Here is a 23,077-nt window from a genome sequence, read left to right on the forward strand (position 1 = left end):
TGGAACAGAGATATTTCTTTATTTTAATCCCCCTTACCTGAATGCCTTCCAGACAGAAGCTACTTTGAAGCAGTGGAATGAAGCAAGGATTTGGGCCACATTCCAAATAATCGAGCATACAATCGAGCCAAAAATACTTTAAGATGTACTTTAAAAAATCTTTTTTTTTTTAAACTCTAAAGCTGAGTCCAGCGAAAAAGTGACTCAGAGAACAAGATGTAAGACAACAACAGGGCAGAAAGGAAGTAAGATTCACATGGTCATCTCTGGGCCCTCTTCTTCCTACTTATCTGCATTTTGCTTCTGCCAACCTGGGAAGAGCATTTGTGTTTGATGAAAAGGTGTGTGTACCGAGGGTGTGTTTAGTACAGTCAATGTGTGAGGAAGGGAAAGCTGAGGGCCGACAAGAGATGGTGACCTTCCATCAACAAACTGACTTGTCAAGTGTGCGTATTCCGTCTGTCCATGCTCTGCGTGCACATTTTAATAGGGGCATGATGCTGGACTCAGCAGCAATTCCTGAAGCCTAAGTACGTACACTTTCTAACAAATCAATTAACAGATGATTCAACTTGCAACTTCCAGTTTGTACTTAATGGTCGGTTCTGGTAGATCACGGTCTTAATACCCCATTGCCTTCAATAGTGGACACTCACCCTGTGTTTATTGATCACTCCTGACAAAGAATTGTTGTGGTGAAGGGAGCTACATTAGTTCTAAGAGCGCTAGCTGTAACTGAGGCACAGGCAGGGGTGGGGTCAGGGGAACAGGAGAGGAAGAGGAAGACAGCCAATCAGGACAGCAGGTTTCATTACCCAAGAAGCCATACCACGTCCTTCTTTGTGCTGTCCAAGAGAAATACAATTGTGAGCCACATATGTGATTTAAATTTTCCTAGTAGCTACACTAAAAAAGTGAAAATAAACAAGTAAAAAATCAATTTTAATCATATATTTTTCCTTAACATACTACATCCAAAATATCACTCAATATATTATTAGCATAAAATCATTAATGATATATTTTATATGATATTTTTCTGTACCCATATTTCAAAACTGGGCTTGTATTTTACAATTCCAGCACACCTCAACTTGGACCAACCACATGTCAAGTACTCAGTAGCCACATGTGGCTGGTGGCTACCATATTGGACAGGGCTAACACATGGTTTGGACACTTTTCTATATGTGTTATACTTTTAAAGATTTTTTAAAATTCAATGTTGAGTATGGGTGGGAGGGAGAAATTGGCACAAACCATGTGAAGGGCAAATGTGCTGCATGTATTAAAAGCGCTAAAATTGTGCAATTCATTTTCTGGAGTTTATTTTAAGGAAATAATCATAGCTGTGTGCAAATATTTAATCACAAGGATGCTCACTGAAGTGAAAACTTGGAAAAACCCTGAATTTCCACATAACAGGATTTGACTTTGTACCTTGTGATACATTAGTTAATTGAATACTCTGTGTGTGTGTGTGTGTGTGTGTGTGTGTGTGTGTGTGTGTGTGTGAAATATTAAGAAAAAGTCTTAGGGTTACCTTAGGGGAGGTAAGACTGGGAGGTAGGAGAAATACTTTTATATTTTATCCTATACTCAGAAATTTTTAACAAGAGCATCTGTTGGTTGTGTATTTAAAAACTCACAAAAAGGGATATTGTAGTACTGACATGGAGAGATGAGGTAGAAGGTAGTTAAGTGAAAGACAGTTTTCAAAATAAAAGATGCAGTAATGAATGCATTCTTAATAAAAATATGTATTTAAGCACAGAAAAATTTTAAAGTATAAGTCAACATGTTTACAGTTGTTCTCCGTAGGGAGTGGGGCAGTTGAGTGATTTTTAATTTTTTCTTTCAGTTTGTCTGTATTTTCTACGTTGTTATAATGATCAAGTTTTTCTTTTGTAATATGAGGGAAACATTATTTTAAAATTTCTATACTCCAGAATCAAAATAACCCAGCTTCTGCCATCAGCCCCAGGTTAGGAAAAACTATGAAGCCGTAATATTCATCTAGTAATCCAGTCAGTGATATATCTTTTTTTTTTTCTCTTACCTTTTCTGCCTTCTTTTTTTTTTTAATTGGAGTATAATTGCTTTACAATGTTGTGTTGGTTTCTGCTGTACAGTGAAGTGAATCAGCTATATGTATACATATATCCCCTCCCTCTTGGGCCTCCCTCTCATCCTCCACCCCATCCCGCCCATCTAGGTCATCACAGAGCACCAAGCTGAGCTCCCTGGGCTATACCACAGGTTCCCACTAGCTATCTGTTTTACACATGATAGTGTATTTACGTCACCCTTCTCCTATCTTCGTTCTTATTAGCACTAACCAACCAATCACACCACAACCAGGGTGACAGTGCCCTCACTTAAACCCATCCTTTGTGTTGTACCTCTATTACTTCCCTCTCCATCATAGATAATATCCCTAAATGGGATCCCTGTTGAGACTGTAGAAATTGAAATTGATCATGTGGTGATTTTTCTCCATAAGCACAGCCTTTGTGTATTCTCTGGGACTTGAGCAAAGGTAATCAATCTCAAAAGCTCCACTGAAGCAGATTTTGAAGCAACCCACTCTGTCAAAACTACTCTTCCCCAACTTCCTTTTATGTTCAGAATAAATTCTTGAATCAAGTCCTTTAAATGGCAGTAGGGGAAACTGTCTTTTAAGGCCCACGTAATTTGCTCTGGGTAGCAAGATGAAGGCCAAGTTAAACAGCATTTAGCTTGTCCCAGTCAACAGATCTGAAAGCAGAACCAGTGACTGGCTTTCCCCTAGCACAGCTGCAAACAGTTGCTTGCTTCTGACCAGACACCAGTGTGGTTGTTCTGTCCCCTAATTCAATTGTGTGGCTGCTTAAAATTCCAAAAGGGAAAGTTTACCAGGTGGCTTCAAAATATAGCCAAAGGGAATTCCACTTGTATTCATAATACATCTTTGTTTTCAGTCAGTAGTGAAAAAGAAACTAGGACCAACATGTTAGCTTCAATAGGCAAGTTTTAGAGTAGAACGTGTGTATATGTGTGTGTGTGTGCATGTTTGTGTGTGTGTGTCTTATGAGTAATGATGTCCTGTCTGAGAAAAAGGGTCATTTTATCAAGGGGGTCAAAGAGGGAAAGATGCTGTGGCCTCCACTCTTTAGGGACCCTAAGGCTCACTTGAAATAGACTTTATCTCAGTCTCTGGGGTCTGAATTTAATCTCCCCCAGTTCAGATGCCAACACCGTACTATTCAAACAGTGAAGAACATTCGGTGCTTTCCCCACTGTTGATACTGGGTCAGTATTGATTTCCCTCCAGATAATACTGGCAATCTGTAAGAAGAGCCCAGAAAGTCCCCAAGAAAAGCCTGGCAGCAGTCTTCACCACCTGGCAAATTGCAGTTTCGAGAGAACAAGTCCCCACTTGCTGCCTAGTCCTCCTGTGCCACTCAGCCTGGGGAAGTTTTAGGAGCCAGGCAAATGTTGAAAAGCCAACTTTAACAGTTTAAAAAAGTGTTTGTTGACAAAACTTAAAGATTGCAAAGTAAAAAAGAAAAAAAAAAGATTGCAAAGTAAGAAAGGGGGTCTCATATTTTCTTTTGTTACTCCAGTATTTATCTCTTACAACAAGAATGTATTTGAGTAAGACATATTTTTTATTTTTATTTAATTAATTAATTTTATTTTTGGCTGCGTTGGCTCTTCGTTGCTGCACGTGGGCTTTCTCTAGTTGTGGCGAGCGGGGGCCACTCTTCGTTGAGGTGTGAGGGCTTCTCATTGCAGTGGCTTCTCTTGCTGCGGAGCATGGGCTCTAACAGCGCAGGCTCCAGTAGTTGTGGCACACGGGCTCAGTAGTTATGGTGCACAGGCTTTTGTTGCCTTTGTTGCTCCAACGGAATAGTCTTCTAAAGCCTCCTGCCTCTAGTCCTTTCCCCTCCACAATACATTTGGTACACTGCAATCATACTCCCCATATTCATATGCCCCCCAAACCTATCATCCTCTTGCTTCTGATTTGACAACCTCTCTGTATTACTTTTCTCATCAAGCCTAAACATTTCTTCTTCTTAACAATCAAATAGCTTCAAATGGCATTAATATTCTTATCTTTCCCACTTTATTTATTCTTTAATTTGACAAATATGTACTGAATGTTGGTATGTGCTAGAAGATAAAGAAGGAACAAGACAACAAGGCTATGTCCTCAAACAGTTTATATTCTATGGAGGGGACAAACATAGATAAAATCAGGTGCTATGCAGCAAATAAGTATGGGGAGATACAAGGGCGACATTGAGATAGGCAAGGACTTTCTGATCAGGTAATCTTAGGCTGTGAGAGTTGGGTGGGAGTGAGAGAGGGAGAAGGGAATTGTCTCAGGGACAGGGAAGGACGTGGCACAGTCCAGAGGTTACGAGAAGACCAGCATGTCTGTGCATGGAGGGCAAGAGTGGTGCAAGATGAGGTCTGGGAGGTTTTGTGGTGAAATAAAGATATACCTGGTCTTTGTCCCCAGTGGTTCCTGGTACAGAGATTCAAAAACTGTTGGAATTTCCTGAGTGATAGGAGTGACATCATTATGCTAATGAGATGACTCAGTAGGGAGTCCTGGATAGCTTCAGGATTGGGGCCGGTCACCAGAAAGACCAAGTATGTGATTAGAGGGTTGGCCCTTTGGTAGGGGAAGGGGACTGGAGATTGAGCTCAGTCACATGGCCAGTGATTTAATCAATCATGCCTTTCTAATAAAACTCTAGTAAAAGCTCTGGACACAGGCTCAGAGGAGCTCCCTGGCTGATGAACCTACTGATGTGCAGGGAAGGTGAGGTGAGCTGACTCCACAGGGAGGGGCGAGAAAACTCTGGATGCGGGATCCTCCCAGACCTCCCACTGTGTGTCTCTTCCATTTGGTTGGTCCCGATTTGTATCCTTTATAATAAAACTGAAATAGTAAGTATAGCACTTTCTTCAGTTCTGTGAGTTGTTCCAGCGAATTACTGAACATGAGGGAATTGTGGGAAGCCCTGAGTCTGTAGATACGGGGGGCCTGGAGACCCCTGCTCATGGCTGGATCTGAAGCACGGGCATCCATGTGGAGGACTGGCGCTTTTCTTTGTGGATCTGAAACCAACTCAAATGGTTAGTATTACAATTGCATTGAAGTACACCCATGTGGAGTGGAAACAGAGCACTGGTGTGTAAAGCCTGATCACACCAGGGCTTCTATGCCATGATAACAAGGTTGGACTTCATTCCAAAGGCAATGCTCTGCCACTGAAAGATTTTCTTTTCTTGCTAGAGAGTGGTTTAATTTTCAGTAAGTTCTCTCTGGCTGCAATATGGAGAGGGGCAAGTGCTCAGTTTTTGTAGTAGTCCAGGCAAGAAACAGTCATGGCTTGGACTAGAGAGTGGCAGAAATGAGAATTATTCAGTTTCAAGATATAATTGAGCAGTAGAACTTTTATCCAAGAGATTGGATAAAAGATTGGATGAGGGGTGATTAGGGGACTAGAGAAATCATGGATGACACCCATATTTCTGGTGGGGAAAACTAGGAGAGAAGTAGTTTGGAGAGAGGGTAGAGTCACAACGTTAATTTTGGGCACACTGATTGTGAGATGCCTAAGAGACGTCCAGTGAGAGATGCTATACAGTCAACTGGATTTGCAAACTGACGTTACACCAGTCAGATTCTTTCTTCAATCAGACTGATTTTCTACTGCTCCGAGACCCCACACAGGATGTCACGATCATTCCTCTCTCTCTACCTTAGCTCAGATGTTTCCCTATGTTCCCCCACTTCTTCCTTGCCTATGCAAATCCTTTTTACCTTTTGAGTTTTCAGCTCAAAACTTCCCTTCTGCATTAGGCTTTATCTTAACATCCTAATTCATATTCCTATTTTTGCAGCCCTAAGAACCAGTATGAAGCTTTCAAGCAATTTAACTCCTCATTGTCTGGTTAGAGTCCCTCCTCATTATACTTAGGTCTAGCCTGCTCTATCTGATCATAAGCTTCTCATGACAAGGGCCATTTCATATATATCACTTGTGTTCCTCACAAGCGCATAATGGTTTATGCACCTTTAAATTCAAAGAGAATTAACCAGCAGATTTACACAAAAAGCTATAGAAGAATAAATAGGAGACATAAAGACAATCAAATGTGTCTGCCTTCTAGAAGAGTTTTTAAAAGCAAGGCTAAAAATTTCCTCTGGCATATGAAATTATAAATTTTACCATTAATTAAAATTGTTGATTCAATGACTTCTATAGCTATTGTACCTTTAGAGTTTAATAAAGCATGTGAAAAAACATCCTTGAAACATTTGTGACAAGAGCTCTGGTTGGTGCTAGTAGGAACTAGGACAGGATGACTGAAAAGCTTGAACCTTAATAAACAAGAACCAAAGATGAAAAACAGCTCAATATCTATGGGGATGGGGTGGGGGGAGGCAGCTAATGGAAGGCCCCAATGGATCTGTTAGATCTAGCTTTATTTAGTACCTTCATTAATGACTGGGAACAAGGCGTACACATTTAATAACATTTTTGGTTGGTGCCAAGTTAGGAGGTGCTGCAGACATCATTGAGGACAGAGAAATAACACAAATGGATCTAAAGAGGTTAGAAATATGAATAGAAATTATCACAATGAGATCTGATTTAGGAAAAATGCAAATGAAGGCAGCTGGGAGAGAAATCATCCAAAATGCAAAATAATCAGTGGGTTGGGAAACCTAGAAAGCAGCAACATAAGAGTGTCTGGCAGGATAGCAGTGGAATGAAGAATAAGAAGTGACAACGTGCTAGCTCAGCCCAAATACCTGGTGGCAGGTACAGGAAGAAGTAGCTTGTCAAGGAATTGCATTGTGACACAGTCTCCTTCAACTTCCATAAGCATTTCTGGAGACAGTGTGGAAAAATAAACAAACAAAAATATTCACAGATATTTGGCCCTTAGTTTTTTTAGTTGTTAGAAAAGGGATTAGACTTAGTTTCTAAGGTCCCTCAGCTCCAACCTTCTGTGGTTCCAGGAGAAACTGGTGGGGGAGTAGGGATTTAGGAGGCTGGGAGGAGTAGGGGAAGAACACGGATAAGGGGAAGGGGATGTCCTGCCTGTGCGCTACTAAACATCTTCTGTGTGAAAAGAAGGCAGGATGAAACATTTAGCTTGATAATATGTTTCAGAATAGATTCCAAATTGACAGGACTGCAGGTGGAATTCATCTTAAATAAGAGTAACTTTCATCCAATATAGGTGTGGAACCAAATTAACATATAAAAATCTGGTAGCTATTTGTTTGCAAAAATACCCTCGACTTTATTTACCAAGTATTTCTTTCAATAAAAACTCTCTGTATGCCTTTAAAGTATATCATTTTTTGTTTACAAAATTTAATCACCTTGATTAAATTTAATCAAGGAATTCATCCATTGTACTACAAAGAGGGTAAGATTTGTATAAAGAGTCTCTGTTTTATTTGGGGAGGGCAACATGAGAGAGGGACTAGCCCTACTGGTTGGCATGTCCATCTACAGAATTGCTCTCTCTTCTCAGGACACTCCAGGCTATCACCTTTTCGTTCCCTTGAGGTGGTTTCACTCATGTCACCTGCTTCCACTGACCTAGACCCACAACAAAGGAGGAGGTGAAGCATCTTAGGGGCGTGGAGCCATCTTAATCTCTACTTTAAAAGGGACATTTTTATTGGTAGGAATTGTGATTAATCCTACCAGGCAGGCACAGAGGGAAAATGCTGGGCCTCATGCAGCAGCCCCGGGAGAGTTTCTTCTCTCTCCTGCTTCCCACCTCCACCCCGTCATCTGTCAGAGTATCCCGCAATACTGATGGAGCCACAAAGCAGCATGTATACAACAACGCTTTGATGAATCCATGTATCACCAGAGCTCAGAGACAGCCAAGCTATTTGTCCTTTCTACTTGACTCCAAAGGTGCCCAGGAGGGCAAGATGCTGTGGAAGGAGATGACGTGAGGCAGGTGTGCAAGTCATCTTCCAAAACCACACCAGGAAGACTTCTTGGGGCATCAGGGTCAGGACCACTTCTGCCGCCGCCTGTTGACACAGCAGGAGGAAACCAACCACATCCACCCATCTTGCCAGAGGAAGGTGAACCTGTTTCTGCCATGCGGAAGAAGGGCTGTACATCTGAAGCTTAGGGTGGTTGTTAGGGAAGACGGCACACCCTGAAACAGGATCTCTGCCCTGAGAGTCAGACCTGCACGGGATGCCATGCAAGGATTCTTGAGTCCACGGCATGTCTTTTTCTCCTTCTAACCAACTGCCACTCCACGCTGCTGCTAACACCCTGAGCTGTCCTCGAGGGCACTGCCTCAACATGCAGTCTCCCTCCTCAACAAGCTCTCCCCATGGAGACCCAGCCTTGGGGTGGGTCCACCATCCTGAATCTGGTACAACATCTCCCAGGTCTCATGACGGTGGTCTGAGGCTCACTTTTGCCATTGAAATGCATGAGGCATGTCGCTCCCCTGCCTAAAATCTTGCAGTTCCTTTCCAGGACTTTAAAAATAATATGCAAACTGCTTGCTATGCCTGACAGAGCCCTGCCCCGCTCTCGGGCCTCTCCTGTGACCATCTTCTCCCTCACTCCCTTGGACCAGCCACATGGGCCATCTTGCTCCTCCTTGAACGCAACATACTTGTTCCCACTTCCGGCTCCTCCTTCTGTCTGGAATGCTCTTCCCATACCTTTCCCTCCCTTAGGTCTCAGCTCTAATGTCACCTCCTCAGCGACAACATCTTCCCTGATCATCCTCTCTAAAGAAGCCGCCCTCTCTGGCGTTCTTTATCACTGTGTTTAAATTCTTCATCTTTGGGCTTACCTGGTGGCGCAGTGGTTGAGAGTCCGCCTGCCAATACAGGGGACACGGGTTCGTGCCCCAGTCCTGGAGGATCCCACACGCCGCGGAGCGGCTGGGCCCGTGAGCCACGGCCGCTGAGCCTGCGCGTTCGGAGCCTGTGCTCCGCGACGGGAGAAGCCACAACAGTGAGAGGCCCGCGTACCGCAAAAAAAAAAAAAAAAAAAAAAAAATTCTTCACCTTCTTCTCTCTCTCTGAATAAACTTGTTTATTCGTTTGCTTATTTATTTGCTCTCTCTCCCACTGGAATATACACATTAATGAGGATAAGGACCTTGTCCATCTTTTTCTCCAGTGCTGGGAACGATGCTTAATGCACGTATTTACCAAATGAAAAGACAAATAGACACTTTGATCCTGGGACAGGCATTAGGGCATTGCAGTGAGAGTGTGTCCTCTGGAGTCAAGCTGCCTGCACGTGCATCCCCCTTCTATATGTCTTAGTCTTAAATCTGTATGTCCTTGGACAGGTTACGTAGTCTCTTTCTTTCATCTATCAAATGAGGAAAATGACAGTATCTACTTTGTACGGGTATTGTCAGATCACTGAAATACATAGTGAAGTGCTGGTATGTAGTTAGGGCTCAATAATTGTTGCTGTTTTGTTGTTATATACCTGCCAAAGTTCATGGCCCATAACCCTGTGTTTCACTTGACGTATTTATGAATCACACGGTAACTTCCATTTTCCAGTCTGACATGTAAAGCGCTTGGAAGTATTTACTTCCATCCTTGCAACAAGAAAAAAAAGCCAAATAAACTGAAAATCAACAAGTCTTCTTAGATCCAGAGAATTGAGGTCATGGGGCAAACTGCTGCACCAAAAACTAGAGAGATGGACAGGCAGTTACGGAGAATCACAGTCTAGCAGGAGCAGAGGTCTAAGAGGAAAAGTCTGCAGCTGGTGCCAGGATGGGTAGGAATACTTTAAGGTGTAATTGATGAATTGCTGGAGGTTTAGCATGGACGAGCTTGAGAGTTAAAAGCTCCTAGGGGGTAGTCCAGGCGCCCCGACACTTTCATGAATTTTACCTCCAGGATCCCTACCAGGTTCTCACTATGATCAACTGACAAAAATCCCCTTGCTCTTCCAGCAGGAGAGGGAGAAAAGTAACCATTTTGAAATTCAAGGCAGATCTCTCTGCTCCCCTTAGCAAGATCTGTCCTCAAGAGAAATGATTTTACCAGAGCTTAATCAACTGGGGTTTTACCAAAGCCTGATTAGCCTGGGGGGAGGTAAATACTCAGCTCCAGCTCAACAAAAGACTGAGACCTAGTCACAGGACTGAGGATGTTCCCCCTCACCTCCATGTCAATAGGGCTCCTGTACAATAACAGGGGATTTGACTGAAAGAACTAAAAGCCTTAACTCCTGTTTAAGAAGAAGGCTCTAGGAAAGCCCAGAGACTGCAAAGGAAGGACAAAAACAAGGCCACTAGAGGAAACCACTACAGCTATAGCACAAGGTAACACAGCCTAATTTCTAGCCAGATAAGCATAAAACCTCACACTAAAGCTTATTTCCTCAGTTCCTGTTACCCAGTACATCATGTCCAGCTTTGAACAAAAAATTACAAAGTATGCCAAAAGGCAAAAAAATTACCATCTTAAAAGAAAAAACAAGCATCAGAACCAGACTCAGATACGAGAGAGATGTTGGAGTTATCAGACTGGTAATTTAAAACAATTATGGTGGACTTCCCTGGTGGCACAGTGGTTAAGAATCTGCCTGCCAATGCAGGGGACATGGGTTTAAGCCCTGGTCTGGAAGATCCCACATGCCATGGAGTAACTAAGCCCGTGTACCACAACTACCGAGCCTGTGCTCTAGAGCCTGCAAGCCACAACTACAGAGCCCACGTGCCAAAACTACTGAAGCCCACACACCTAGAGCCCATGCTCCGCAACAAGAGAAGCCACCTCAGTGAGAAGCCCGTGCACCACAACGAAGAGTAGCTCCCACTTGCTGCAACTAGAGAAAGCCCGCGCACAGCAACGAAGACCCAACGCAGTCAAAAATAAATAAATTTTAAAAATAAATAAATAAAACAATTATGATTGATAAGCTAAGGGCTCTAATAGAAAAAGTGGACAACATGCCAGAACAGATGGGTAATATAAGCAGAGTGATGGAAACTCTAAGAAAGAATGAGAAGAAACTGCTAGAAGTCAGAAAAACTGTAACAAATGAAAAATGTTTTTGATGGGCTCATCACCAGACTGGACATGGCTAAGGAAAGAATCACTGAATTGAAGACTAAGTTGCTATCAATAGCAACTTCCCAAACTGAAATGTGAAGAGAAAAGATGGAACAGAATATCTAGGAACTGTAGGACAATTATAAAAGGTATAAGTTGTGTGTAATGGGAATACCCAAAGGAGAAAGAAAGAAGTATGGAAGGAAGGAAAGAAAGAAGGAGGGAGGGAAAGAGAGAGAGAAAAGGAGAGTGGGCAAAAGGGAAGGAGGAACAAACAAACAGTAGAAATATCTGAAGTAATAACGGCTGAAAGAAATGTTTCTAAAATTAATGACAGACACCAAACCACAGATCCAGGAAGGTCAGAGAGTACCAAGCAGGATAAATAGCAAAAAATCTATATTTAGGCATATCATATTCAACCTGAAGACAAAAAGAAAATCTTGAAAGAAACCAAAGGGAGAAAAAAACACCTTACCTATACAGGAGTGAGGATAAGAATTACACCAGATTTCTCTTAAGAAACATATAAGCAAGAAGAAAGTGGAGTAAATTATTTTAAATGTTGAAAGAAAAACACACATCCTTGAATTCTGTACTCAGCAAAGTTATTCTTCAAAAGTGGAGAAGAAATAAAGACTTTCTTAGACAAACAAAAATTGAGGAAATTTGTCACCAGTAGACCTGCCTGGCAAGGAATGATAGAAATTCTTTAGAGAGAAGGAAAATAGCATAGGTTGGAAACTTAGAGTTACATAAAGAAAGAAGAGTGTTAGAGAATGAATAAATGAAGGTAAAATAAAATCTTCAAGTTTCTTATTCTTAATTGATCTAATAGATAACAGTTGGCTTGAGATAATAATAGCAAATATGAATTTGGTGATTATAGCTTATGGATATGTGAAATGAATGACAGCAATGTCATAAGGGACAGGAAAGAGGAAGTGGGAATACTAGTGCAGTACCTGAAGTGGTACAGCGTTATTTGAGAGTGGACTTGGACTAGTTCTAAACGTATTTTGCAAACTCTAGAGCAACCACTAAAAAGAATTTGAAAAGATGGATAACTGACATGTCAAGAGAGGAAAGAAAATAGAATCATATAAAATGCTCAAATAAAACCAGTGAAGACAGAAAAAAGAGTGAAAGACAAAAAAAAAAAAAAAAGAAACAAAGAACAAGGGCAATGAATAGCAAACAGAAACATGGTAGATATTAATTCACCTATATCAATAATCACTTTAAATGTGAATGGTCTAAATATACCAGTTAAAGACAGGGATGTCAGGGTGGATAAAGAACAAGACCAAATTAAAAGTTGTCTACAAATCACACGGTTGGGCATCACATAAGAACATCCATGGGTAAGCCAAAAGATGCGTGGGGTGGGGGTGGGGGGTTGTGGTCAGGAGACTTAGGTTTCAGTCTGGTCTATCCACTAACTAGCTGTGTGACTTTTGACAAGTCACTGACATTCTTTGGGCCTCTCTTTATCCTTCTGTAAAACAAAGGGGACTTAGACTAAATTTCTTTAGCTCCCTTACAGCTTGAAATCCAATGTCTCTTTACTAGGATCTGATGAGTAAATGTGGACAGTAAGGAGGAGGCTGAAGCATCTACTGGTGCTTTTGGTTGGACTGACTTCACAAGAGACCCAGCTGCAGCCAGAAGGGGTGTGTGCATGAGCATGACAACACAAATCCAAAGTCCTGGCTACTTTGTGAAAACTGAACTCTTGGAGACCACTGGATGGCGGGAATCCCTTACCTGGGTCCATATTTGACTAGGAGAAAATTACAAGAAGTCTGCAAGCAGCTTTCGGGTTGACTTGCAACCTACTGGTAAGGAAGGAGAACAGGTGAGAGAGGAATTCAGGAGGTCTTTGCTGAATGCAAGGGTGTGGAGGGGACAGAGGATTATTACAGCTCCTTGTCTGGCATTCCTGCCCCATCATCATCTTTTCAGACTAAAAGTACCTCACCTTGCCCACTATTGCCTTCTGAGCCATACATACGTCCTCTACAGAACAAAGAGAAAAGGGAAGTTCAAATGTTTCAGTCACAATTTTAAAACTGCTCTTAATCAGGGGTCCCCATCCACTGCTACCAGTCCCCAGCCTGTTAGGAATGAGGCCACACAGCAGGAGGTGAGCAGGGGGCCAGCGAGCGAAGCTTCGTTTGCCACTCCCCATGGCTCCCCATTGCTGGCATTACCACCTGAACCAGGCACGCTCCCCCTCATCTGTGGAAAAACTGTCTTCCACAAACCAGTCCCTGGTGCCAAAAAGACCACTGCTCTTAATGATCAAGATCTTGTTTGCAGCAGCTAGCAAAAGCCCTGCTGATCCTCAGAGATAACCATGGCATGACTTGGTCCATTTTGGCCAAAGGCATGACCATTCTGATGGAAGAAAGTGGAAGAGAACCTTTTAAACTATCTTTAAAAACCCAAGGGGCTATCAAAGGTAACCTGAATCAATGACTCTGCATTAAGTCAGGGTTGTAGGTCAGTACCCTAGACTGGCAGATCACAGCACATTTTTTACTTTCCCAGGCGGTTCTCTTGCTAGGGTTAAATGACCTGAATTGACTGAATTATTTCCCTCTGATACAGGCATTGTATGGAAGCTGGCCCTTTGCTGATCTTACAGATACCTCTCATCTAGGTCTAAGTGACATTGTTATAAAACTGCAGACCCATAAAGCACTATTTCCACTGGGAAACTGTGGAAAATCTAATATCCCATTAGATGGAAGCCTCCATGAAGGTAAGGATGTGACTGTGTTTGCAAATCATTGTGCCCACTATGCCTAATTCAGTGCCTGCCACATAGTAGGTGCTCAATAAATATTTGCTGAATTAATGAAAAAAATCCACTACAAATGTGGGCCTGGAGGAAGCATGCTTAGTTCAAATTTGATGATTTATGAAAATACTTTATAAAACTATTCATTCACTTAACAATCACTGAGTATTTTCTATATGATAAGCACAAAAATACAGAAAGGAATGAGGTGGTATGCCAAATCTCATAAAGAAGAGGGGAACGATATTCACTGAGTGCCACTATAAGCTAGGCATGTATTATTCATTATTTCATCCTCCCAGTAACCATGTGAGGTAAATATTATTAGCTCCCCCCTATTTTTGCAGATGAAGGAACAAAGCTGTGCACAAAAGCATATATCCAGCAAATGGCCTGAATTTATTCAATGACCTGGATACTTTCCTCCACAATATACTTTCCCCCCAAAATAAATTTAAAATCACAGTGTGATGTTCTGTTATGTGATGTTTTGTAAAGGAAACTTAGGTTCTCAAAAATTGAGTTATAAACAAACAGTTTCATTTGGAAAAGAGGTTTAGATTCTCAAGTTCAAGTTATATATGTCAGAAAAAATTCTGGTAATAGAGGTGCTTTATAACTACATGAGCGTGTACTTGAAGGCTAAAAATAATAAACTGCTTGAACAAAATAAGTGAAAATTACTGAGTTAAGTCCTAAATAGCATCTAAGACCTAAATTAATGAAGTTCTAACTTATCATTATCATAATCCATTGTTATGATAAGTAAAGCACAACACTGAACTAAGATTGTTGAAGTCAAAATAAAGTGCAGCATAGTTCCCATTGCCAACAAAAGAACATGAAAATGAGAATCTGCCAGCTGCTCCTTTGTGCAAACAGCTTCCTCCTAGGACCCTGGTGCCTATTCCCAACTGTGCTTGAATTATCCGGTAGATATTCATAATATGAACTGTGATCCCCGAGTGATGTATTGTGCTGGATCCTTTTTGCTTTATGAATGCTCAGACAGGAGGGAAGCCTAAAATTGGGAAATGAATTCTTAGACACAGGGCAACTTAGACAAATGCTCAGGGTCAGGCTGTCTTGTAGGGATGGGAGGCCTGTTGCATAGGTGACCACCTGACCTGCACGTCTGAGGGTCACAGAAAGGCTCTTGAGTCGCCTGTTTCCCTGGACCCTAAAGCAGTTTTGGGAATTTCCATTTCTTCCTAAAGGGTGAAAATACATAGGACTTGAATCATCTGCCCTCATAACACTGGCAGAAATTTTGAAAACAAATTGTTCTCACCCACCCTGCCTGGATCAGATGAGGAATTGGGAAAACAGAGATTCATGATCAAACCAAAATTTCAGCAGCTCAGAAAGTGCCCAAGGTGGTGGGAAATGGCCTAGGACTGGCACACTCCTCAAGGATATGGCCCAATCCTAGTACAGTTGTGACCACATTTACATTTTTATCATGATTTCATAACAACTCTGAAAATAAAGTCATATTCTTATTTTTACAGATGAAGAAACTGGAGATGAGTGAGTCACAGCTAGCAACCATCAGAGTAAGACTTAAATCTTGAGTCTTCCAAATCCACATTGAATAATAGACTTTTCACCACAATCTTAAAGGGTGACTTCAGGAATACGTGTTGTAGAAGCAGTGGCTTTGGAGTCAGAACTGCATTTGCCTATCTGGATGTACCATTTTTAGCCAGATAATTAGGTAAGTTCTTTAACTTCATTAAGCCTTAGTTTCCTCATCTGTAAAATGGGGGCATGCATAACACCTAGCTTGTGGGGTTACTGTGAGGATCAAAGGTGATATGCATAGAGCATGCTCAGCACAGAACTTGGCCCTCATCAGAGCTAGACAGATGTTGAGGGTTTCGGGTCATGTTTAGGGCATGGACTCTGGAGGGAGGAATTTCCTTACCTCCTCTGTAGTTTAGCATGCCTTGGTGCTCTAAGGCCCCCAGGAACATTTTATAGTATCTAAAGCTACAAGGATAAAAAGTTGACACAGGCAGGGAGTGCTTGGGCCTAGAGTGGGCATGGAGGATGTCCACCCCACTGGGTGCCTCCTCCCACACTGCCACCTGCTCTAGGTCCCTACGGCAGCAAGGACCCTCCATCCCCACCTGGAAAGCCATGGAGTTGGCAGCGGCCAGAAATATCCTCAGGGGCAGCTTGGCCTTGTAGGACCTGTGGCTCCACAAGCGATGGGCACCAGCTGTCACACCCAGAGCAGTCAGGAGGAAGCAGAAGTAGGCTGCAAAACACAAGCAGGGAGAATGTCAGCAGATGTCAGTGCTTTTAAATTTCCCCCAACGTTTTTCTCTCCTGAATAGGAACCTGTGTGAAATGGTATCAGGGGAAGAATCTGCAATGTGAAGAATCAGTAACTTAGGGAAATGCAGACTTTTTATTGATTCGTAGCTTTCCAGTACAGGCGGAAGTGGAGAGAACTTTCCTCAAGAAACTTTGACCTTGGAACATCATTTTTTCTATATCAAAGGAATCTTCTATTTGCAAATGTTTCTTGCCAGTCTGGATACAAAATCACAACCATACTAGTGTGCCTTTGTAATTCTTACACATCCACTCTCGGTGGAGCTGAGATAGCTCTCTATCTTACTTCTTAATTGGCACCCATGGCAGGATGAGTTCTATGAAGAGTGTACTTCTAAACAACAGTGCCCGTTTTCAGTGCCCATTTTCAGGGCTTCCTTGGTTTGAAGGAACTCAGGCCAGACTTAAAGCAATGAAGTCCAGCTCAGGGCCAGTAAGAATGAGGCTAAAACTGACACCAAGGACAGCTGAGATTTGTCTTCTAGAGCTCCTCACTTATACCATCACTATGACTGAGCTGGTAAAGATGGCCAGGGGGGGAATTTTTTTAGAGCCAAACTACAGTGGAGCTTATTATCTGTCACACATTTAAATATATTATCTCTAATCCTCATAAAATGTATTAGCATCTCATTTTACAGTTGAGGAACTGGCTCTCTGAGAGTTAAATCCTGCATATAAACCCAGCTCAGCCTAGTTCTAAAGCCTCTGCCCATGTTGTCCCTAGGTGGTGGTGTTGATTTGCTCTTTATACGACACTTGGGAAAGGTTGAGTGCGCGGTAGGAAGGAGACCCCAAGGGACCAAAAAAATCACAACTCCTAAGATTATTACAACTACTCTAGTGGTTTTAAAGCAATGTTCCCACACAACGCTAAATGTCTTACTTGGATTATCTTATTAAAACACATCAAACGACCCTTATAGGGTTTGTATTATTATTAGGACCATTTTACAGTTGAGAAAACAAAGGTTTAAAGAAGTTAACTAATTCCCCAGTGTCACAAGGTTAGGGAGTGTCTTTGCTAAGAGCCAAACCCAAGTCTGTCTGAACCAAGAGCAGAGTACCTGCCCTCTATACTCTCCTTTGTCTCAGGGAGACATCAACCAGGTAAATGGTTAGTTTTATCTTCACTTCTCTACACCCTACACCTTTAATATTGGATCTCAATTTAAATTTAAATGTGAGCTGCTTCCTTACTTGAGGGGAGAGCCCTAAACCAGGCTATACGTAGGCAGGATCAGGCTTACACACAATCCTACACAATTTCTTCTGGCACTTAGCACATACAAGGCCCTCCATAAAGAAGTGCCAAAGACCAAGTGACCAGCTGTGAGTACATCCCTGAGCAGTTGTGAATGGTACCCAGGCCAAGTTCTTAGGGAACCCTCCGTAGGACTTCTTTGGGAGAATTACTAGGGTAACATCAGTGTCGATACACATATTTACAGGGAGCACACTGTTACATCTTCCAAAAGTCAAGTCTGACTAACCTTGATCTCAATCCATATGTATATGGTCTAAGAACTAGACTCACCCTCGGCACTAAGATTAATGAGTATGAGTACATGTGGTTTTCATGAACTTGACAAATCATTCCTTCTTTGAAAGGTTAGAAACAAAAAACAACAATCTGCCCATAAATCACAGAAAGTAGCAGTAAATAAAAAGCTCTGACCTTTTTGGTTATTGTAATTTAACCTTGGTCATGAGTCCATGAAATGGACAGCTATTTTCCATGTCATCCCTGGCCTTCATGGCTCTGCTAATAACTTTTTTCCAACTGTCAAGCAGTTAGGGAACAAGTGAAATCTATAATGGAAAAATTCAATGTGACCCTTTTTTTTGCCAGTGGACTAAGACACTGGACCTTGGCTATAATAAGATGAATTCCCAGACTCCATGAAATATATTGGCCAAATAGAATCTCTCCAATCCATGATTCCCAGACAGGGCCTTACCACGGACTATGGCATTGTCTTGTCCTTTTTAGGATCTCCAATATTTCAGGGGTCATTTACATGGTTGGTCTGTGCATGTCTGGGCCACTGACAATGGGCTCGAGTCAGAGCCTGTACTGGGCAGTAGTGGCTATTGGTTTTTCATGGTCTTTCTTTTGGCAACATGAATGTGGCTGTGTGACCCAGGGCTGGCCTAGCATTATATCCCATCTTCCTTGTCCTGGGAATAAACACCTGACCCAACTTTTCTCTCTTCTGGCTTAAAGACTAAAGGTCACAAACCAATGCATGATTGTAATAGTAAAGAATGAGGCCCAGAAAGCAAGTCATGAAGATGATGGACAGAGCTAGCTCCACAAGAGCTAGAAGGATAACTGCCTGCATTGAGTCACTGGTTGCAGGCCCTGGAGTTCTATAGCTTCTTTTGATCCTGTGGGCCTCCCCAGTATTTCTCCTAGTGATGTGAGCCAACAAATTCCCTTTTCTTGCTTAAGCCAGTATGCACTGGATTTCTGATACTAAAATTCTGCAGAATCTCTAGGAAAGAAAGCAACCTTCTGTTCATAGTCCAAATGAGGATAAACTGCAAAAACCCTGGGCTGGATGTGAGGCTTTATGGCCTGTTCCGTAAAAAGGACTCAGTTTTTTCTATTTTGACAGGGCTAATACAAGACGTTCTTAACCTGTCATCTATGATGTTTGTGGAAATTAATATCCAAACAAGTTCTGATGAATTCTGGCTAGCTGGCTCTAAGGTATTAAAGTGCTCAGACACAGAAGTGATGATTTCGGAAAAAAAAAAAGGAGTAATAAGCAGTGCCAATAACTTTACCAAGTGACTTTCACCTCATAGAGAAAGGTGCTAAAGCAATAGAAACCAGAATCACAAAATTACAGACCAGTAAGCGACAAACATGTTGGTCTGTATGCAAATAAGTGTCACCAATTCTAGTTATCTGAAGCCAAAAAGAAATGTATTAAAAAGATACTGAGTAGGGACTTCCCTTGTGGTCCAGTGGCTAAGACTGCGTACTTCCGATGCAGGGGGCCCAGGTTTGATCCCTGGTCAGGGAACTAGATCCCACATGCTGCAACTAAGAGTTTGCTTGCCACAATGAAGATCCCACGTGCTGCAACTAAAACCCAGTGCAGCCAAATAAATAAATAAACAAATATTTAAAAAAAGAAAAAGATATTGAGTAGCCTACAGAACTCATGGGAAGGTTGCAGGATAGGGCTTTTGTTCACAGCCTCCAAGATGGTCCCAACACTCCCCACCTCCTGACATTCACAGCCTTGTGTAGTCTCCTACCCTTGAGTAACTTGCTTCTAACCAAAAGAACATAGTAACATTGAGGGAATATCCGTTCCATGATTAGGTTACAAAAGATATGATTTCTGTTTTGCTAGCAGATGCTCTCTTCCCTTGGGCCTGGTAAAGTAAGCTGCCATGTCAGGAAGGCCCAGATGGCAAGGAACTCACGGTTTCCTACAGCCACCAGCCAGTGAGGAAATGAGGCTCTCAGTTCAACAGTCCTCAAGGAACCGAGTCCTGCCAGCAATGGTGTAAGTGAGCTTGGGAGTAGTTCCTTCCCCAGCTGAGCCTTCAGTTAAGACCACAGCCCTGGCCAACACTTTGCTGCCTTATGAGAGATCCTGAAGCAGAAGACCCAGCCTAGTTGTACCTGGACCCCTGCTCCACAAAAACTATGAGAAAGTGAATGCATGTTGTTTCAAACTGCTAAATATTGGGGTAATTTGTTCTGCAGCTGTAAGTAACTAATGCAAGACTTAAGTAGGAAACTTCCCTCGAGGGAAGGAAGGCACAGTTTAAATCCCAGTTTAAGAAGAGTTTGCCACCTACAGGAACAGAAAGTAGATTCACATTGCATGGGGCTGGGGATGAGGAGGAGAAGTGGGGAATGACTGCTAACAGGTACAGGGTTTGGGGGTAAAGAGTGTTAAAAACAGTTGGGAATTGGGCTTCCCTGGTGGCGCAGTGGTTGAGAGTCCGCCTGCCGATGCAGGGGACACGGGTTCGTGCCCCGGTCCGGGAAGATCGCATATGCCGCGGAGCGGCTGGGCCCGTGAGCCATGGCCGCTGAGCCTGCGCGTCCGGAGCCTGTGCTCCGCAACGGGAGAGGCCACAACAGTGAGAGGCCCGCGTACTGCAGGAAAAAAAAAAAGAAGTTTGGGAATTGATTTTGGTGATAGTTGCACAATCCTGCAAATATACTAAAAACCAATGAATTGCACACTTTAAATAGGTGAGTTGTTTCCAAATTCTCTCTTCCCTCTCTTCCCTTTCTCATATTTTTCTTCCTTTTTATTTCCTCCACAAATGAGAGGCCTTTGAGATAATAAGGTAACACTTATTAAGCATATGCTCTGCATCAGGCATGCTTACAAATATTAACCTATTTAATCTTCACAACCACCCTATGAGGTAGATGGGGACAGTTATTATCACCATTTTATTTACTTATTAATATTTTAATTGACATATAGTTAATTTACAATGTTGTGTTACTTTCTGGTGTACAGCAAAGTGATTCATATATATATATGAATATATATACATATTCTTTTTCAGACTCTTTTTCATTATAGATTATTACAAGCTACTGAATATAGTTCGCTGTGCTATACAGTAGGTCTTTGCTGTTTCTCTATTTTATATATAGTAGTGTGTATAATACTTCTTAAAATAACCTCCTCTCATTCACCTTCAAATACTTTGCACACATAAGATCATTGCAATCCCTATTACGGGAGTGATAAAATGAAAAGATCGGTATTTGGGAACAGAGTGCAAAAAGAAGTTGGTTCCCATGCTTTCTTAAACCAGTGCACAGTAAAAGTCCAATTAAAAAAAGAAAAATGCACCACACTGCATAACAGTGTCAGAAAGGAGGCTGGAGAAGGGAGCCTACTCTCACTGCATGCCTGCCACAGACCGTCACTTTACCAATATATCTAATTTTATTGTTTTATTCCTATGAGGTAGATATCCTAATCCCCATTTTACAGATGGGCAAAACTGAAGCCCAGAGCCATTAAGTAAATGCCTCTGGATCTCACGACGACAGAGCTGGGGCCCAAAGGCCAGCTCAGTGCAGCCCCAAGCCCTCTCCTCTGGTGCAGTGGTCCTCAGCCCTGGCAGCGCATTGCAGTCATCTGGCATCTTTAACAGCCAGCCGCGAGGCCCATGGGGCCGGTAGAGCGGGCACCTCTCTCCACAGGTGATTCTGATGCACTACCGGGCCTGAGAAACCGCTGCCCTATAAGGTACATCCTCCCTTAGAGACCATCTGGTCCCATCCCCTGAATTTACAGATGCAGAAACCCAGATCCAGAGTGTATTGTGCTCCCTCCAACCCCCCCCCCCCCCGCCCCCCACCCCGAGCTGACTCCCACGGGGCTTCGTAAATGCTAAGCAACTCCAGATCAGGAGAGACCCGCTTGCCCTTTTGTGTGAACTCGGGCCGTTTGCACTCTTCTCCTGGCGGCTCCCTTTGATGGTGTGAGCTGCTCGCCAGGCCCTCCACAGAGGAGTCTTTGATATCCAAGCCCCGGGCTGGCGGGCAGGTGTGCAGGGGGGCTCCGACAGGAGGACACGAAGCACAAAACATGCGCGGACCTGTCTTCCACCGAGGAAAGGGAAGAGGCGAGGCGGAGGAAGGACGCAGAGGGCCAAGGCTCCTGGGGACAGGGCCACATGGGGGATAGGGTGGAGCCTGTGTGGGAGAAGACAACGCACTTAGATATCTGCCTTTCCCGCCAGCTTCAGTGTTTTCAAAGTCACACTTGGGCTCTGGCCAACAAATGACTGTTTCTCTTCTCCAGTCCTTCTGAGATTTGGCAGATAAATGGAGAAAGACAGACAGAGCCATAGATGGATAGACAGATACACATAGAGATACAGAGATACATATAAGTAAATGATGGGCCATATGTCATAATGGTTAAGATGAACCTGGGATTGAATCCCTGGTGTATCACTTATCAGTGTGACTTAATCTCTAAACCTTGTTTTTTTCATCCATAAAGTGGGGAAAATAGTACCTGCCCTATGGGCTTGTTGTAAGGATAGAAAGAAGTAATGCACATAAAATGTTAGCCAGGCCTGACAAGCAGCATTAGCATATGTTCTTGCCCTGGTTATGCCTGGTTACGCCCAAGGGTAAACTATCCCTTTCCCAGCTAACCCCCTGTGAAGACTCCCACGCTTTTCATTACTCTAAGCCGGAGGTTCTCAAACGGGTGGGCAATTTTGCTTGCTCCCCTTCCTGGGACATTTAGCAAAGTCTCCAAGACAATTATTAGTTGTCACAATGCAAAACATGAAGGGTGCTACTGGCACCCTTCTAGTGGGTGGAGGCCAGGGATGCTGCTGAGCACCCTGCAATGCCCAGATGCTGCCTACAACAAAAAGGTACCACTACCAAAAAGTCAACAGTGCCGAGGTAGAGAATCCTGCTCTGGTTTCTTGGGAACGTTCTTCTTGAAATCTGGTGTGACTTCACTGGCCTTGCTTCCTCACATCTCTCTGGTTTCATGGGGGAGCTGTAGGAGTAACTCACATCTCATATATCATATCATATATCATAGCTCAGCAAAGCATAGCATATCATATCATAAACAAGCTGAAAACAAAGAAGTCGGAAGAAAGAGCAATAATATTTTAAGTCATTGATTCCTGAACTTTAAAGTGCCAGGGGACCTTGTTAAAATGCAGATGCTGGGCCCTACTCCCAGAGATTCAGTAGGTCTGGGGAGAGACCCACGAGATTTGTTTCTAACAAGTTTGCAGGTTTGCTGATGTTGTTGGTCCAGGGTCTGAGTGTTTAGCTGACCCACCAGATGTGAGAA

The 23,077-nt window shown here is 42.8% G+C and overlaps 1 protein-coding gene across 1 annotated transcript in view; it reads right to left on the minus strand.

Moving 5' to 3' along the window:
* SCD5 (stearoyl-CoA desaturase 5) overlaps positions 1–23,077 on the minus strand; it is a 156,900-nt gene that overhangs the window by 55,517 nt on the left and 78,306 nt on the right. Inside the window, exon 2 of the mRNA XM_067736399.1 lies at positions 16,034–16,164. Within this exon, the coding sequence (XP_067592500.1) occupies positions 16,034–16,164 (131 nt within the window). The remainder of the gene's footprint in view (positions 1–16,033; positions 16,165–23,077) is intronic.

The sequence above is a fragment of the Pseudorca crassidens genome, chromosome 4, assembly GCF_039906515.1.
Source record: "Pseudorca crassidens isolate mPseCra1 chromosome 4, mPseCra1.hap1, whole genome shotgun sequence".
Lineage (NCBI taxonomy): Eukaryota > Metazoa > Chordata > Mammalia > Artiodactyla > Delphinidae > Pseudorca > Pseudorca crassidens.